The following is a 14,730-nucleotide window of genomic DNA, read 5'->3' as shown; positions in this document are numbered from 1 at the left end:
CAGTTTAAGGGAAAAGGCGCTGGTGCCGGGGCCTGGTTTGCAATTACCAGAGCATCTAGCATCAAAAGGCTGGGAGTGACCATTACACTTTACATTGGCACTCTCATCTAGCCCTCCAGAATTATCTTAGTTGTAAATACCTTTTCCCACTCACCCAACCCCCTACAAACAAGTCAAACTAGTAGATTAACAGGTATTTAGGCTTGGGTCACCAAAGCCTTTCTTTTATTGTACTTTTTCATAACTGGAGATCCAGAGTTACCAAGGAAAGGGCCTGGTGGATGTTCTCACCTGGGAATGACCTTCCCCTCTTTACCCAAACTCGCCACGTGGTCATTCGATTCCCAAAAGGCATTCATGTCTTACTGATGTACCCCTTACCCCTCAGGTTCCATTAATCAACTAATGTATGCCTCGCCCCATCCCTCAGTCTCACCTCTGACTTCATGTGACCCACCCACCAAGATACATTGTCTGCTCATTGCAGTCTGCTCTCTCTGCCCTCTGACGTCACAGAGTACAAAGTAATAAACAGTCTTAATTTACGGGAGAAAGATAGCCCTGAAGCCCTGGAAGAGGGTCGAGCTCGCACTTTGCGCTCGATTGCTGAAATGTGGGACGTGTGCTCCACATGTTACCATCCGCTGTTGGTTTGCAGTCCAGTCATGGTGATCAATGCCCTGCGCGTCACCTGCTCAGGGCACCCGCAAGGGCTCCAGCATCACCAGCAGATAAGGCACCGTCCACAGGTGACACGTCTGCCCGGTCTAAAGTCCAGGACGGCGCCTTCTGGTCTTCCTCTGGGCGCTATATCCAAAGAAGAGGGTGTTTGCTCTCGTATAAATATCAGCGAGGCAGAAGGGGCCGGTACCAGCAGAGGCCAGCCAGCAGCTGTAGAGTCCAGAGGTGAGTTGTGGAAGAGGGGGTTGCGAGGGTCCTGTGAATGCCTGAGACCCAGATGTTATGGTGCGGGGTTATTCTTGTCCTTGAAGGTGCACATCTGCACTCCAGGTACAGGAGAGGTGAGGTTCGCTGCTTTAAGGGGGTGGGGGCACATAACCGGAAGTGGCACTGCCCTGATAGGGGCTTCTGACTTGGGGGCCGGTGGAGGATGGGGCAGAGAAGCTACAGACACAATTCAGTGCTGGGGCGAGGTTTCTAGCTGAGCAGGTTGTGAAAGTCGACATCTGGGCTGTGAGATTCGAGCACTGTAGACTGGGGCTCGGGGGAGTGGGGGTGCGGGGGCCTGCCCTGAGCTCCAGGGACACGTCAGTGAGTCGGGGTGCTGGCTGAGACACGAGAGCTCCTCAGACACCGCAGAGATGAGTGATGCTTCCTGAGGGAGGGGTGAGTGTGTGAGATCAGATATTGCAGTTATGGGGAGGCTCTGCTTCGGGCATCTTCCAGTCCTGGTGATATCAGGTGGGGGATCTGACACAGAGGGAGGGAGGTTCACTGAGCCACACCCTTCAGTTATGTTACGTTAATGGATATATTACTTGATAAAGCGCAGCGAATCGCGCCTGAAGGGCCATCTCGGCGCTGAAGCAACAAACAGAGAAGCAGCCATTAGAACACCCAGGTCTTAAGATGTTTTTTTAAACCCGAAAACTCCGTGCATGCCCTAACGAACAAGGGAAGCTTGTTCTAGTGGTAGGGGCCAGATAGGAAAAGCTGGTCCACCAAACCTAGACGTAGGAATACGCAGAGGACAGAGAAGAACTTGACTCCTTGATCTAAGATTTCTCAAAGGAAGATATGGAATCAGTTTGTCCTGTAGATATTTTGCTCTATTGCCTGACAAAGATTTATATCTCAGGCAGATGAGTTTGAAAATGTCTCTCTTCCTTAAAAGCGCAGTGGTCAGTGGTAAAGGCCGGTGGTTAAGGGCTGACCTGTGAGCACACGGAAGATGGGGAACACTTGGATGGAGTGAGCAGCATGGCTGGGGCGCCTGAGATACTGCAGTGATAGGAGCCGACTCCTGACAGGCCAGGATGGGTCCGGCCACTAAAGCCCACAGAGACACTGCGCTGAACTGCGGGGCCTCAGACAGCGAATTCCTAGTCATGCGTGGGTTGGTGTTTCAGCAGGCTGAGGTGTTTGATGGAGGGATCTGTGGTTACGTTGTTGGGAACTCGACATAAAGGGAGCCCTCTCCCACCAGTGGCTGCAGCCTTTTGGACTCTAAGCCCCTCCTCCCCACTTTTAGACTAAGCTCAATATTTCCCTCGCAGGTTCCACCCCCGAAGCTCCTTTCGAAGCTGAAGATGTTTCTGAGATCCATTGGCGTCGTGTTGGCCTTGCTGGCCATTACAGGTAAGAGCAGAATCTTTTGCTTCTGACGTCATCTTTATTTGCTGAGCACTTAACCGGGGTTGGATTGAGATCACAAATAGGCCTGGACACGCTAAAAAATGGCCCACATTTGCATATTGCCTTTCCGCAAAATTCTGCTTCAACGAAGTTTTATGAAAACAGGGGGGGGGGGGGGGGGGGGGGGTCTCCTACAGAGACAAGTTTTCTTAACTTCACTTAGATAAAAATAAATACAGGGAATAGTTCACATTGGTGAAACACACCTGAAAACAAGTGAGACCACTTGTGCTCAGGCCCCCTGCCCGGCTCAATCTGCATACACTAATGGGCTAGTCCAGCGAGAGAAAGGAACACTCCAAGAGGGGAAGTCTTACCGGGGGCACTTGTTTTCTGGTTTCATTTTCCACACCCCTTAACTGCTGGTCCATCTCACCCTCTTTCTAATATTTTGCCTTGTGGGTGCACCCATGCCCATGCAGTAAGGCTTGTTTTAGCCCATTGAATGTAACCTTATGCTGTCTTGTGCCGTTCATTATGGATCCATAGGTCAGCCTTTGTAGCAACCTTATTGTAGACCTGTCCCTTTGTGAAGTGTACTCCAAAAAGAACAGCAGACTGGTGGTCCTCATAAAGCAGATAATGTATGGATTCTTTCTCAAGTGCCTTGTTCTTGCTTATTTTTCCCACAGGGTCCTGCACAGATGTGGGCACTGCTGAGGTGGAAGATGGCTTCTGGGATAACTTAAAAGTACTACGCAGCAGCGCGAAGCGGGCAGCGCAACAGATCCAGGAATCGCAAATCAGCAAACAGTTCAAGTAAGCATTGTCTGACAGTACGAACAAAAAAATCCACCTTTATCAATGACCAGTCACTTTCCCTCGTGCAAGTTCTATTGCTAATAATCATTACTCCAAGCTCAATTGTTTGTAACCCTTACTGTACTCCCTATTGTTGTAGATCCTTACACTGCAGATTTTTTAATACAGATTTTTACGACAAGGCGCATTGTGACAAATCCTTACATTAAGACCCATGGTTCACGATTCTTAAAGCCCCATGGTTAAATATCTTTAAATAAACCCTAACCATTGGAATCTCCACAGTGGCTTTATTTTTACCGGTCCATTAGCCAGGTCCCCAAGCTCAACTTCTTACGACCAAGGCCAGTTGTCAGATATGGCACCAACAAGCCCCTTTGTTGTATGTCCCTCAACCGCGTCCTGCTCCAGAACTCTTTCAACCTAGTCAAATTGTTTGGAATCCATACACAAAACTGTCCTGTGCAGACATAGCATCTGGCCCCTTTCTAGATGTCCCCCAGTCAAGCACAGTTATTGGAAATCGTTCCAAAGAGCAGGGATGCTGGAATTCCTATTAACTGCAGGTTTTCCACCAAGCAAGATTCATTAGGTCTTATTGTTGAATGTCCTTCAGTCCTTCCCTATCTTCCTTCATCATGCTCCATTGTTAGACATCTTTCTAGCAATTCCTCTCCTTTGGAAACTGTCCACGAAGACCCCTGTTGAAAACAAATACATCTTTTCATTGTGGCTATGCCCCATTCAAACCCAATTCATATTTTTAATGTAACTTGCAGTCTTTCTTTAACGTCATCGTTAGATGCCCCTTTTTTAAGCCCATGTGTTCAGAAATACCTTTGCAAAGCTCAGTTGATAGACACGCATAGGCTAATCTTTCGTATTAAAACTCCATGCTTGAATGTTATCCACCCCGTCTTTCTTTTTGGGGATTAAAAAGTCGATTTTAGTGGAAGCTTTCACGAGCACTGGTTTCCTGCTTTAGGTTAGGTAGTGTCTTCAAAGTCTCATACCCGACTCATATCCACAAGAGCCTTAATTAGGTCCTAATTTGTCCTTTGTCTGCCCTTTAAACCTTTTTCTTTTTTACTTATTTTTTATTAAACAGTTGCTCAGTGCTACAGTAAACATAAATGGGTTATCATGTACAGAGTAGACATAAAAGAATAAAGTACAGTACGATTGGCATAACCACTAGGATACATAAGGATAAGAATTGTGCATACAGTTGTTAGCAATGCTATATGATGGAATTTCGACATGACCCAGTTCAGCACTCAAGGTATGGTTCACCCCCTTTTGAGGGCTCCCTCTATTCCCTGTATATACACTAACTGTCCCAGTCTTTCTCCCATTTTTTGGGCTGCCCTGACTCTGGTACACCACATGTTTAGCCCTTTGGCACCATTCTCCGCCAGCTTCCCATTCCGCAATGCGTGTCATCCCATTCGCTCCCCTGCCAGGGCTAAAGATCTCTTGGCAATCCTGGAGGGCAACGTAAGCCATATTTCTTTTATTTAGGCCACTCCTCTCCACCACTTATACATAGGAGGTGCCACCCGGCAGTCAGTGGCATGTTGAATCCAGTGGCATTGGCCATAATTTGAACCACCCCCCCTCCAGTAGCGATCTATTTCCGGACATTCCCAGAGTATGTCAAAAAGAAACCTGTCTCACCCCAACCCCTAGCACATAGGGTGGTGTCGCTATTCCCAAGGCGATGCAGAAGCGTCCTGTAATAGTATGATCTAAGGTGTATTCACAATTCAATGAGGTGGCACAGAGCCCATATGGCCATCTCTCTGGGACTTTGTACAGCCTCCAACCAATCCTCCTCTATTTTAAGTGCAAGGTCTCCCTCCCATGCTTCCTGCACCTTCTGCAGAGGGTCAGGGGAATTATTCATCAGGTTCTTATAGGTCAAGGATCCTGCTCTCTCTGTCGTGGGGTTCAAGAGGAGCCGATCCTCTAAAGGTGCCGACTTTGGAAATTGCTCCATCTCCAGTATGTGGTGCCTAAGAGTGTGACCCAATTGTAAATATTTAAGCATTTATGATTCAGCAATCTCATACTGCTGCTGTAGAGCCTCACATGTGAGTAATGCTGGCCCTTTCCACCCCCTAGTAGTTAGAATGGCTATTAGTTTCTGTTTGGAGAACCCCTTCAGATCCGGAACCTCTTGCAGAAGGTCTCTGTCTGTCAGTTTGTTGTCCCATCCCAGGAATCTAGTGGCTTCTCACCATGTCCTTATCATCAGCTGTGTAGGGTATGGAAGGGTGCCCTCATGTCCTTTTCCATAATGCAGTGAGGAGCAGCGCGAGTACTGAGCCTGCACTGTACGCAAGCTCAGTACTGTCCGAGAACACCCAGTCATTTATTAGTATTTACTATCAATTGTGCCACCCAGCAATAACTGCGTATATGTTGGACCACCAGACCCCCTTCATATACCCCTCTCTGGAGCTGCCAGAGTGCGATTCTTGAACTGCCCCCGTCCCACGGGAGTTGCGTAGTGAGCCATCAACTTTCTTAAAGAAGTCAGGGGAGATTTTATATGGGGTATTCTATAAATCATTTAGCAATCTTGGGAGGGTTATCATCTTAAAGAACACCTGCCTGCCCATCAGGGAGATCGGAAGCATTCACCAGTGAGCGACATCATTTCAGAGGCGGTCCAGCTGTGGGAAGAGGTTCCTTTTCAGAAATTCTTCTGCGTCTCTGGTGATGTAGATGCCCAAGTATCAGAAGCCATCTTGCACTGTTGAGGCTATAAATCTTGAAGTCAGTCTGGGGATACCGCCCTTTATGGGAAAAATTAGGGACTTTTCCTAGTTAATTTCATAGCCAGGGTATCCCTTAAAAGTTGGAAGGTGTGCAAGGTGATATCCACTGTGGAGCAGGGCTGTGGGGCATCTAACAGGATATCAGCAGCATATAGAGAGATCCTCTCTTCCCAGTCCCGGCCTCTGTTGATATCTTGTATAAGAAAGTCCTGGTGAACCCATGCCACTAGAGGTTCAAGGGCAAATATCATTGAGGCAGTGAGCAGGCCTGCCTTGTGCCCCTATGAAAAACAAAGGGTCATAACAGTTCATTATTGACCCACACCTCTTCCAGTGGGTCTTGATATAGAAGCTGGATCCATTTACAATATCGCGGTCCAAAGTCTAACTTTACCTGAGCAGCAAAGTGAAAGCTCCATTCAGTGCTAATAAATGCCACCTGAGCATCCAATAAGAGCAATACGGCCTGTTCAGCTTGTGTAGCCTCAGTCATATGAAGTACTCCCAAGAGAGACCTCAGGTTTATTTGGATACCCCTGTGTGGCATAAGTCAGACTGATCTGGATGTATCACTGTAGTTATAACTGGCTGCCGTCTGTTAGCCAGGGTCTTGGCCAGGAACTTTGCCTATCAATTTAACAACCAGGCTGGTCTGTAGAAGCTACAGGCTGCAGTTGGCTTTTCTTTTTTGGGGATAACCACTATGTAAGCAGTTCTTTGATCTTCCGGCAGGCAACCCACCTCCTGGGCCTCCTTGAACATATTTAGCATGTGTCCTGCTACATTATTCGCAATGCGCTCATATAGTTCCGCTGTTAGGCCCTGCCTCCTTTCCTGACTGCAGGTCTCGGATTGCCTGTTTAACTTCGTTTGCACTTAGGTCTTTCTCCAATGTTGCTCTATCTTTGCCTGAGAGAGCCGGGAGGGGGACGTGCCTTAGGTCAACGCAATCTTCCCCCACCCTAACAGTCACAGACGTACATATATATCTTCATAATATGTAGCAAACCACTCTGCTATCGTTGCACCTGCACAAAAACAATCATTACCTCAGAGCAGGCACCCTTGCAAAATGACGCAAAGATGTCTGTGCTGCTGCATGGCTGATCTTTCTACGCAGGCACGTGGGCAAGGTCAGGAATCCCCAGTATCTTGTAGATACAGTGTATTACTGCCCTTTATTTTGATGCATGGCAGTGCAGCAGAAATGCTAGCTTTGCTGCGATGCATCAGAATATTGTAAATTAGGCCCTTAGGGCCAGATGTAGGTAAGCATATTTTAATGATTCATAAATACCGAATTTTACCGATTCGGTATTTATGAATCGGTAAAATAGAAGGGGGAGATGTAGGGAAAATCGGTAATTGAATTACCGATTCTCTAAAAATCGGTATTTACCGAATCGGTAAATACCGATTCGGTAATGCCCATTGATTTCTATGGGCATTGAAGCCCATAGGAATCAATGGGCATTCCCGAATCGGTATTTACCGATTCGGTAAATAACGATTCCAGCAAGGGTGTAGGGGATGTCACTTTGACACCCTCTAGCACCCCAAATACTTGCATGTGTGCCATTTCATGTCATGTCCCATGGCATAGGTGTGCATGCACACATGTGCATGCACACCTGGATTCGGTATTTTACCACCCAATTGGATTGGGTGGTAAAATACCGAATCTGTAAGGCCATAGGGACTCAGAAGAGTCCCACCTACATCAGGAAGTTACCGAATCGGTAAAAATACCGATTCGGTATTTCACCGGTTCGGTAAATTTACCGATTCGGTAAATTTACAGAATCTGTAAAATAGGGCCCCTACATGCCAATTACTAAATACCGGTCGGTAACGGCCGAAATCGGCCATTACCGACCGGTATTTCGGCTCCTACATCTGGCCCTTTGAGTCTCTATCTAGTGCTAGACCCATTGTCGCATTGGAGTCCCCTCCTAATATGAGGATACCAGGGGCACTTCCATCAGGAGAGCCCTAGGGTGGGAAAAATCTCTGGGTGATACCTCTGCATGGAATATGGACCGAGCAGATGTTGAGCGTGTGCCTCTCCCAAGTACCCGTCTGTGCCACAAAGTGCCCCAGCTGGTCAGTCCAAGTACGTCAAGGGATATACGGCACCGATTTTGTTAGCAATATCCCTGCACCCCTCGAGTTGGTGATGAAACCCACATGTGCCAGTTGGGTGTAACCAAAATGATCCATGACCTCATAATGGTTGCCCTTCAAGTGAGTCTCCTGGAGAAGAACAATGTCTGGGACATGTCTACGGAGGTATTTTAGCACTACTATTAATATAATTGTGTTGCCTAAGCCATTTACGTACCATGTTAGGAGCTTCAGTGCTGAGTGGGGTGTACCATCTAGCGTGATATAGTGTAGAGGGCTGTCCCCGCGTGTAATAGCAGAGTAACAATCCTACCCTTTACCAGCATGTCCCCGATCACTCTCCTTGTGTGCCTATGCTCACTGAGCTGAAGAAAACAGAAGATAGAACAAAAACTGAAGTGAATCTGATATACCCAATGTTGTAGCTCCCCCAGCCTGCTACCCTGCACAGTACGCTCAGAACTGCCCACCATAAACCCAACATTTAGAGCGCCTGTTGTCCCAATGATATCATGCAAATATTTAGGGTTGGCCAGCACCACTTCCAGGGCTGCACTGGTATGATCATGTTACTGTATACCTTTCGCATTTCTTAGGTTTTCTGTCTGCTTCAAATATAACAGCATCATAAATACTCTCTCCCCCTCCTCCCGGAGTTCCCCTCGTCTCATACCTGGGCAGGCAAGTCCAATCCCGAAATGCCTGATGAAAAATCATGCAGTCACCATCCTTCTTTATCCTGGGTATCTGACGGGTCAACCCGCTCCACTGAGCGACCTGACATAGCTGTCAAGCCATGGAGTCCAGTTCTCAGCCCTTTCTCCGAGCCCAATCCTCGATCTGTCCCTCATTGTAAACAGGTCCCTCCTCTTCCAGCTAATCGATTGGGTGCCCCCCCCCTCATTGAGACCGTTGACCAACAGAGTACCAACCCTCTTGAGGGGTGAAGTGCGTGTCACAATTTGCCTTTGCCACAACTTCTAGCATCACTGGATAGACAATCATGTACTTAAGTTCTTTGCCACACAGTACTTTTTTAACTTCCTCAATGCTTCAGCGCTGGCACTGAACTTTCGGCGTGAAATCTGCAAAGAAGCGCACTGTGGCATTTTCATAGGTCTTGTTACCATGAGAACAGGATGCCTGTAGGATAGTGTCCCTGTCACAGCAGTTAAAGATCCTGGCTATAATTGTTAATGGAGAGGCTCCAGGTTTCAACTGTAGGACAGGTGCCATGAGTGCATGCTCAAAAGAAAAGAAGTTCAGGAAGCGTTTAGTGTGTACAGTATTGACTAAAAGGTCTTCTAGAAAGAGGTAAACGCTGAGCCCCTTCTCCCCCTTGGGAACCCCTACTACCTTGATTTTATTCCTGCAAGCTCTGTCTTCTTGGTCTTCCAGTTTTGCTTCAATGATGGAGTGCTTTTTCATGAGGGTTTGCACTTGCTCATCCTGCTTTATGGACGTGGATTATAGCAAGTTAATATTGGATTAATATGGGATTTGGATGTATATACTTTTTGGGAAATCTTTTTAAAGTCTACTCTGTGGAGTTTTACATCGACAGTCGCCGTATCTAACTTCGGTTCAATGGTACCCATGAGGTCACATATGGCAACCATGATGGCACTGAGAGGGCTCCATCATTTCTGTTTGTTCTGCCTGTTGTCCGGGTGCCTCAGAGACTGGCTTTGGTATGGCACATATATCCATTTTGTTGGTCTGTGAGTGCACCACTCCCCTAGCCCTAACCATAACCCGAAGGACACAATTGCCAGGTCCTCTTCACAGAGCATGCCAGACCCTGTGTTCAACTGCGCCTCTGATCCCCAAGCAACACCACACTGGTCAATCGCTCTTTGGCTAAATACTCACGTGGCACAACTAGTATCTGCAATTCCAGAGTGTCCTCCCCAGGACCCCCAGTTCTGGTTGCTTGGTTAGGGTTCGCTACAGCACCTTACTGTTTAGCCTTATGTGGGCCCCTCCGGGTTCCAAGTTTGATCTCCTGTCAAGTGGCAGGTCTGAGTTGGGTCATCGGTATGATATACAAATGGGCCATCGCATCCAAAGGGCTGAGCCACCGCACCTGACAATTACCGGCAGCCATGACCCCTCCAGTCAAATCATGTACGGCTCCCTGATGCTCCTATCAATGCCCAGGCACAGCTTAGCACCCATTCACACAGTGCTGTGTTTACGGTGACATCTAGGCCTGTAGGTTATTCCTCAGTCAGCGCATTCATGTTGCATTTGGAATCCCTCTTCAGGTTCTCGCAGGGCACTACCTACTGCTGCATGGCTACCCCCCAGTGCTCCCAACTCGCCAGTCCAGAAGTTTTGTAGGGGGGCAGGCCCCCAAAGGAGAAAGCGCACAAATAGGGAGGGCCAGGGAGAGAAGAGAACCGGCACAGATCAATTGAGCTTGTTAAGCACATCGCTCTAATCCCCCACTGTAATGCTCCATCGTCCAGCTGCCAGACAGCAGGGTTCAGGAGAGGGTCGCTCTTGTTTTCTTTGAAGCACAGCCCCCGGCACCACTCTGGTATGCTATTTTAGCCACCAGCTCTCCCCAGCACCCACGAGGCCGCGCACTCCATTGCGAGAAATGGGAGCCCGGTGATATCTTTGTATCCATGCCCCTCACTCAGTCACACCGGTCCCAGGGGCCCAGGGTGTCTCTGCAATCTGTTCACTTTGCCCGGTAAGCCCCAATCGGGATACGTTCCTCCCCCCACCATTTTGGGTTTGCTCATTGAGGCTGAACCGTGGGCCACATTAAGGGCCTGTCCAGGCAACGGGCCTGTGCGGTCCCACACTCTGCCTCTGTGAAATCACATCAATTCAGCTGGGGAAGGCAGGGGGGCCTGGTAGGTGGGCCACCACCTATGCAGTCAACTCTGGTTATTGGGGATCTTCTCGGGGAGCGATGTAATCCTCCAGTTTTGGGGATCAGAAAGTTACAGCCTCTAACATGAGGTGGTCCTACTGGTCCACTCGGGAAGCTGCACAGCGGTCTCCACAATCAGCGGGGGAGAAAATAGTTACTTGCACCAGACCGCCACTCACCGCAGCATGCTCTGGTGTAGATTTTTCTGAGGGCAGGGACAGAATGTGTCGGATGTTAAGGATTAGAGGTTGGGCCCGCAGAGCTCACTCATAGGGAGATTTACAACATATCCGCGCAACGCAGCCAAGCCCCCCCGCGAGGATGCGCTGCATTGCGTGAAAGGGAGTGAGCCGGACAACACTATATTGTTAAAGATATGGCTCTTTCCTGCCCTTTCCCTTGTGCCTGCGCTGATATCAGCTGCTGTGCGCCATGCACACAACTTGGCACTGTAGTGCTAGGGTGTGTACATGAGTGTAGCATAGGTTTTGTACAGGAAGGGTACCCTTCCTGGAGAAAATACTATGCTAGGCACGATGCAAAGTCGGAAATGGAAGGAGAAATTAAAGCATTTCTCCATCCGTGCGCCTAGCTGAAAAGGGTGCAGTTTTCTCACGCTAAACGCAATCTACTGTTTTTAGTAAATTGGGTTTAGCATGAGAAACCTTGGGTGGTTTCATGGGAATGCCCATGTACCACCCTTGGTACGCTACCATGGTACAGAGTAATGTGAAGCAGCCCAATGCACTGCTTCGCATTACTTTAGAATTATTTCCAGCACTAAACAAGTTTAGTGCTGGAAAGTTAATTAGGAAAAAAAGATTTTGCGCCTTTTTGCGTCACTTGTGTGATGCAAACACAGCGCAAAATCTTAGTAAATCTCCCCCTAAGTGCGCAGCAATCTTGGCTGGTGCCAAGCCATGCCCCTGCAATTGAAATCTTTAACCTCACCTCTCCTTTTACGGCCACAGGCTCTGAGGTTTCTTATCGTACCTCTACAATATTCCACTAACATGTCTTCTAAATTTAAATGCCAGTTCCAGCTTTGATAGCATCTTAGTTTTATTTTGAAGACTATGGGTTTCATATACCCTTTTTGCTTCTATTATCTGCATATCTCAGCAGTGACAGGGAGCTTTCAGCCATATCACAATTCTCTAACCTCTAGTGCTGCTCACACCAGCTTTGAGGCTTTGGTTTTGGCACACAGTCCTAGCCTAACAGTTGGTCCATTTCCTTGGACAGCCTGCATAAGATCACTGGGTTCCGGGGCCCCATTGTCCCAGTGGTAAGAACATGGGCCTAATGTGAATACAGTGTTTTGCCGCCCCTACCCTCCAAACACAGCAGCATATGGATTCCAGGGACTTGTAACATTTGGCACAAGGGGGGACTGTAAATAAGGACATTTCTTGCATGTTATGTTCTCAGAGGTCTTCGTGCCTTCTCTACAAAACATCCTCACCTACACAGATAGTGAGTTTCTCATTTTTATCAATGCTCTTACCCAAGCCATGCCCTCGCCAGCTCCCCTCTATTCCATGACTCTATTGAGTAACTCACCCGGTTGTTGTACTTACTGAGTAAGGTATGTAAGTAAAATGCTTGTATAGTTCAACCTTAGAGAATTGAGCTAGTTGAGAAACTTCCAAGACCATTTTGGATTTTGTGGTTCAATAGAAGACATTTTAGGATGCAGATATTGAAGGAAAAGGAGAAAGGAAAGAGTAGAAAAAAGGGTTAGTTGTTATATACAAAAAATATAGGATATTTCATGTGAATTAGTAATATTGATCAATTTTTACATTATTTTTCCTTAGCACCCTCCTCCAGGAAAACCTCCAAGATGTTTCTCTTTATGCTGCACACCTACAAAGCCAGCTAGTTCCTTTCACCGCCCAGCTCCATGCACGGCTCTCCCAAGACTCAGAGAAACTAAAGGAGCAGATACGCCTGGAGCTGGAGGAGTTACGCTTGAAGGTGTCACCATATGCAGATGATATTCACAAGCAGCTTAACAAGAACATTGAGGAGCTACAGCTGAAGCTGACTCCATATGCGGAGGAGTTTGCTAGTCGGGTACAGGAAAATGCAGGGGAGATTCGTCAGGTGCTCACCCCATATGCTGAGGAACTTGGCACTCGTGTCCAGAAAAATGCAGAGGAGCTTCGTCTCCAGCTCACCCCATACACTGAGGAGCTTCAAGCTAGACTCAAGGAAAATATGGATAACTTCCAGGCAGCATTCATTCCGTATGCTGAGGAGCTTGAGGCCAGACTTCAGGAAAATGTTGACCACTTCCAAGCAGTGATCAAGCCATATGCTGAGGATCTTGAGGCCAAACTCCAGGAAAAGATGAACAGCTTCCAGACTGAACTCTCGCCATATGCCGAACAGCTTCAAGCCAAACTGCAAGAAAATGTGGGCAATCTGCATTTGGCCCTTAGCCCGTATGCTGAGGAACTTCAGGGAAAGATCTCTGAAAAAACAAAGCAGATAAAAAAGAACCTGAGCCCTTACAGTGATGAGGTCTTGGCGAAGATTGAGCAGAACATTGAGGAGCTGCAGAAGCATTTGACACCGTACGCACAGAATGTCCAAGAAAACCTCAACCAAAAGATTGGGACCATGTCCTTCCAGATGCAGAAAAACATAGAGGATATGAGAACCAAGTTCTCTGTCAATGTGGAAGACTTGAGACAGCAAATACTCTCCTCCACCAACCAAATCAAAGAGAAACTTCACTTGGACGACATTGGGCAGAATTTATCACCGTACTTGGAAGACTTTAACAAGAAAGTGAACCAGAGGATCGAGGAGTTCAGCCGGTCAGCTTCCCCATATGGAGAGGTTCTAAAAACAATGATCATCCAGAGAGCTGAAGAGATGAAGAGGAATCTGGATCCATACACTAGGCAAATTCAGGATGAGTTGGACATGCTTGAAGGGGGCTTAAGGGATAAGATCACCTCCTTCCTGAACAGGTATGAACAGGCTGAGAACTGATGGGCCCAACGACCAGCACCAATATTCTGAAGAACCCAAAACAGACAACACATCCATGTTCATTAGCATATTTAATAATAAGGCTGTGCAGAAACTCCAAACTCCATTCCTGAGAATATTTTCGAAATAAAATAATGAAACATCCTCTTCAAAGCTGCACATGACCAATAAAATAGATTTTGCGAACCACAGTTCAAGCCTGGTTAATGTGTCTACTGTTGAACTGTTTCTCTTGTTGAATAGCTGGAATGTGCCCCCTGACATTATCCTATACACATTTGTTTAGTTTGAGGCTGAGGTTAGGGGCTATGGTTTGTGGTTGTGATGTGGGTTTGGAATAGGGTCTCTGGGACTGGGTTAGAATAAGTTAATATTTATGTTGGGGTAGAAGGTTGGGATTCAGGACTAAACCTGGTGTTAGATGGTTAGGGTTAGAGTTAGGGTTTTAATTAGGGGTTAGGGCAGAGAGTTGCAATTGAGTTTAGGGTTTTAAAGCTACAGGAACTGCCAATGAAAAGGCATTGACAACAGGATGGTGTTGATTGTGGTGGTAAATAACAAATTGATATGTAGAGTCATGAAGATGAGTAGGCCACAATGTAATTGTGGATGGTGCAGTGGTTACCGCTGATTTGACATATTTAATGATGCAACCTGTGCAGTAGATGCAGTCCACTGTTAAATTGCTGCTTGACTGCACCCACAGGCGAGGGAAGGACCACAAAAAAGAACTTTCTACATTTCTTATAATTTGACTAGACTCACAGCAAGAGGACTCACTTACTAGCAATG

At 47.3% G+C, this 14,730-nt stretch overlaps 1 protein-coding gene across 1 annotated transcript; it reads left to right on the top strand.

Annotated features, from left to right (window-relative positions):
* The first annotated feature begins 815 nt into the window (after positions 1-815).
* LOC147731664 (uncharacterized) lies at positions 816-14,129 on the top strand. The gene is made up of 4 exons (XM_086956803.1): positions 816-906; positions 2,238-2,319; positions 3,009-3,135; positions 12,753-14,129. The coding sequence occupies exons 2-4, from the start codon at positions 2,271-2,273 to the stop codon at positions 13,936-13,938; spliced, it is 1,362 nt and encodes a 453-aa protein (XP_086812929.1). The 5' UTR covers positions 816-906; positions 2,238-2,270; the 3' UTR covers positions 13,939-14,129.
* Positions 14,130-14,730: the final 601 nt, after the last annotated feature.

The sequence above is a fragment of the Lissotriton vulgaris genome, chromosome 2_1 (genome assembly GCF_964263255.1).
Source record: "Lissotriton vulgaris chromosome 2_1, aLisVul1.2, whole genome shotgun sequence".
Taxonomy (NCBI): Eukaryota; Metazoa; Chordata; class Amphibia; order Caudata; family Salamandridae; genus Lissotriton; species Lissotriton vulgaris.
Note: the sequence above shows the minus strand (reverse complement) of the source record. Positions and strands in the feature narration are given on the sequence as shown.